General features: G+C 46.0%; 1 protein-coding gene across 1 annotated transcript in view; it reads left to right on the top strand.

The window, feature by feature from the left end:
* The window catches only part of KY (kyphoscoliosis peptidase), a 42,687-nt gene that overhangs the window by 24,531 nt on the left and 14,473 nt on the right, over positions 1 to 3,683 (top strand). Inside the window, 3 exon segments of the mRNA XM_014451407.2 lie at positions 1,807 to 1,915; positions 3,187 to 3,263; positions 3,265 to 3,305. Coding sequence (XP_014306893.1) covers positions 1,807 to 1,915; positions 3,187 to 3,263; positions 3,265 to 3,305 — 227 coding nt within the window.

The raw sequence follows: 3,683 nt of genomic DNA, 5'->3' as shown, positions 1-3,683 counted from the left end.
GCATTAATTACATTCACAGTGTTGTATAACCATCACCACTATCTACTTCCAAAACCAGAAACTCTATACCCATTAAGCAATAAGTTCCCATTCTCCCTCACCCCAGCCCCTGGTAACCTCTAATTTACTTACTGTCTCTATGAACTTACCTATTCTAGATATTTCATATAAGTGTAATCATACAATATGTGTCCTCTTATGACTGGCTTATCTCACTTAGCATCATGTTTTCAAGGTTCATTCATGTTGTAACACATATCAGAACTTCATTCTTTCCAATGGATGAATAATATTTCATGGTTTGGACCTATCACATTTTATTTATCCCTTCGTCTCTGATGGACACATGGGTGGTTCTACCTTTTAGCTATTGTGAATAATGTTGCAATGAACGTTTGTGAACAATTATCTGTTTGAGTCCCTGTCTTCAGTTCTTTTGTGTATGTACCTAGGAGTGGAATTACTGGATCATATGGTAGTTCTATGTTTAACTTTATGAGGAATACCCAAACTGTTTTCCACAACAGCTGCACCATTTTACATTCCCACCAGCAATGTACAGGGTTCGAATTTCCCAACATTCTTGCCAACACTTCTTGTCTGTCTTTTTTATTACAGCCATCCTTGTAGGTGTGAAGTGATATCTCTTTGTGGTTTTGATTTTCATTTCCCTATTGACTAATGATATTGAGCATCTTTCCATGTGTTTATTGGCCATTTATATATCTTTGGAAAAATGTATATTCAAGTCCTTTGCCCATTTTAAAAGTGGGTTGTCTTTTTGTTGTTGAGTTGTAGTAGTTCTTTATATATTCTGGATATTAAACCCTTATCAGATATATTATTTGCAGATATTTTCTCCCATTCTGTAAGTGGTCTTTTCACATTCTTAATAATGATCTTTGATGCACAGAAGTTTTTTTTTATTATTATGAAGTCCAATTAATCTATTTTTTCTTTTGTGCCTTATGCTTTTGTTATTGTATCTAAGAATCCATTGCCAAATCCAAGGTCATGATGATATGCCCATGTTTTCTTCTAAGATTTTTATACTTTAAGTCTTATGCTTAGGTCATTGGTCCTTTGTGAGTTAATTTTTTATATGGTGTGAGGTAGGGGTTCTACTTTATTATTTTTATATAGATATCCAGTTGTTCAACATCATTTGTTAAGGAGACTATTCTTTCCCTTATTGAATGGACTTGGCACCATTATCAAAAGTCACTTAGCCAATAGATGTATTATGAGTTTATTTCTGGGCTCTCAATTCTATTCCATTGGTCCATATGATCCATTGTGTCAGTACCACACCATTTTGATTACTGTAGCTTTGCAGTAAGTTTTGAAATACAAAAATATGAGTCTAACTTTTTTTTTCAAAATTGTTTTGACTATTCCAGCCCCCTTGCAATTCTATATCAATTTGAGTATTGGTAAAAAAGAAAAAAAAAGGCTATTGGAATTTTATATAGAGTCTGTTAACTCTGTAGATTGCTTTGGGTAATATTAGCCATGATTAGGGGCTGCTACAGCCAACCAGATACCCACCTGGCTGATCCCAAAATTTACAAAGAAAAGATGTAGTGTCTCTAGGGCCAGTGAGTCAGCTGGTCAGCACTACCCATCATGTTCAGCTACCCACCACCACCACCAACAGTTGCCCTCAGCCCAGCCTTTGTCCCTCTGGGCCTCTCCTCTTCCTTCTTTGCCTGAAGGAAAGGGAACACTGGCTGCATATGGCAGGGTGCCGGGCTCCCCACAGCCCTCGTCCAGGCCCTGACACGGCACACCCCTTCCATCCCCCAGGTGACAGTCAAGAGTGGCCTGGATGAGCTGGTGAACGACCTGCTCCAGGAGGCCCACAGTGACCTGGAGAGAGTCCGTGCCATCTGGATCTGGATCTGCCACCATATAGGTAGGACCACCTGTGGTGTTAGTGGCTCTAGGACCCTTTGGTGCCACTCCTGCAGGCCCTGTTCCCAGAGCAGTATCTCTGGGACTCACTCAATCACCAGTGAGTGTGGAATGAGATGAAAGACAGAGGACAGGGGCTCCCATATGACTTGATTGAATAACCTACGACTAACCAAGCAGAATAAAAGTCACCATGAAGGGTCATTGGGTAGAGGATCCCACGTGGCCCTCTGCCCACAGCCAGTGTCCAGAGCTGAGGCCCTTCCTTCAGTCCTGGCTTCCTGGTAAAACTGCTCCAGAGAGATGAGAACCCAGGGCAGGTCATTTTCAAAAAGGATGATCATCGGTTGGGGAGGAGTCATAGCTGTTTGAAAAGTTATTGCAACCAGAGTTTGCTTAAGTCCCAGTGCCGGGAAGGGTGGGCTCTCCTCTCCCTGCTCCTGTTCCCATACTAGCAACTTCAGCCACTGGTCTCAGCGCAGTGTCTAGATTCTCAGAGCCGCCTACAGCCCTTCACAGCACCATCTTGGGAGTCTTACCAGGCCAAGCCAAGCCAAGCCCCACAGGTGGTTGCTAAGACGATAATAGATGCTACCCCTTGCAGTCGATGGGAGAACCAGGTGGTGGGTGTACTTTCAGTGTTTCCCCTGTGACATAAGGACCAGGGGACTCTCCTGACCCGCTGCCACTCGGCTTTTCCTTTGTCTTCCCAAAGCAGCAGGTAGAGAGGCAGTTGGATGAACTCACCTGACACAGGTAGGGGGTGTGACCATAGGCCTGAGGGGCCACCTGCTTCCACCCCAACCCCAGCGGCTCAGCCTGGGCCTTAAGGGGGCAGGATCAGAAACAGAATATTTGGTAGAACATTTTTACTGTACACACACACACACACACACACACACACACACACACACACACATTTATGTCCTCAGTCACATTGTGCCTCAGGGCCCCACCGCAGGCCTCCAGCTCTCTTGTTAGTGAAGTGACAGGCTGTAGGTGAGCAGTCTTCTCTATTTGGGGCAAGCTTTGACAGTAGCTCAGCGCCCCTGTGGGTCAGTGTGAGGCCTTGGCCTTGGGGGCCGCAGCAGGGACAGGAACAGCGTCCCTGGAACAGCCTGCAGAGCTGTGTGGAGGTGGGATAAGTATGCAGAGTCCTCCACGCCCATGCTTCTCCCGGGCCCGAGGGAGGCCAGCCCAAATTCTGTTGAAAACACAGCTGAGGGCAGGGGCTGTGGACCCCCTCTCACAGCCTCCTGCTCTGCCCTCTAGAGTACGACATCGAGGCTGCCCAGGAGAAGGACCGCCAGGCCTTCAAACCCAGCAACATCCTGAAGACCCAGAAGACCCAACTGTGATGGCTACGCGGGGCTCTTTGAGAAAATGTGCAGGTACCAGAGAGGCCACCCCCACCCACCCCTCCCCCTTCCAAAGTGCTATGAGCCTTCGCCCACATGCCAGCCCTGAAACCTGAGTTTGCAAACTCTGCTCTGGAATCCAAGTGAGTCCTGAAAAGGTCAATTTCTCCCGTTTTAACACCAGCATAATTGACTTTTGTACCATCTGCCAGGCTTCGCGATGCATTAACATAATGGCAGATGAATGCACAGAAATAATTTGGTTATAAAAGGCCCTTTTTCCACCTTCTCCCATCTCTCTGCAGCTGAAGGTTAGAAGAATGGCAAGATTTGGGAAGGGAGGACAGTGGCTGCTGACGCCAAGGGGACTTGTGAGAGGCTTTGTCCCTTCCAAGTCTGGCACAGGGGGCC

The sequence above is a fragment of the Myotis lucifugus genome, unplaced genomic scaffold (genome assembly GCF_000147115.1).
Source record: "Myotis lucifugus unplaced genomic scaffold, Myoluc2.0 scaffold_8, whole genome shotgun sequence".
Lineage (NCBI taxonomy): Eukaryota > Metazoa > Chordata > Mammalia > Chiroptera > Vespertilionidae > Myotis > Myotis lucifugus.
This window is presented reverse-complemented; position numbering and strand designations above follow the sequence as displayed.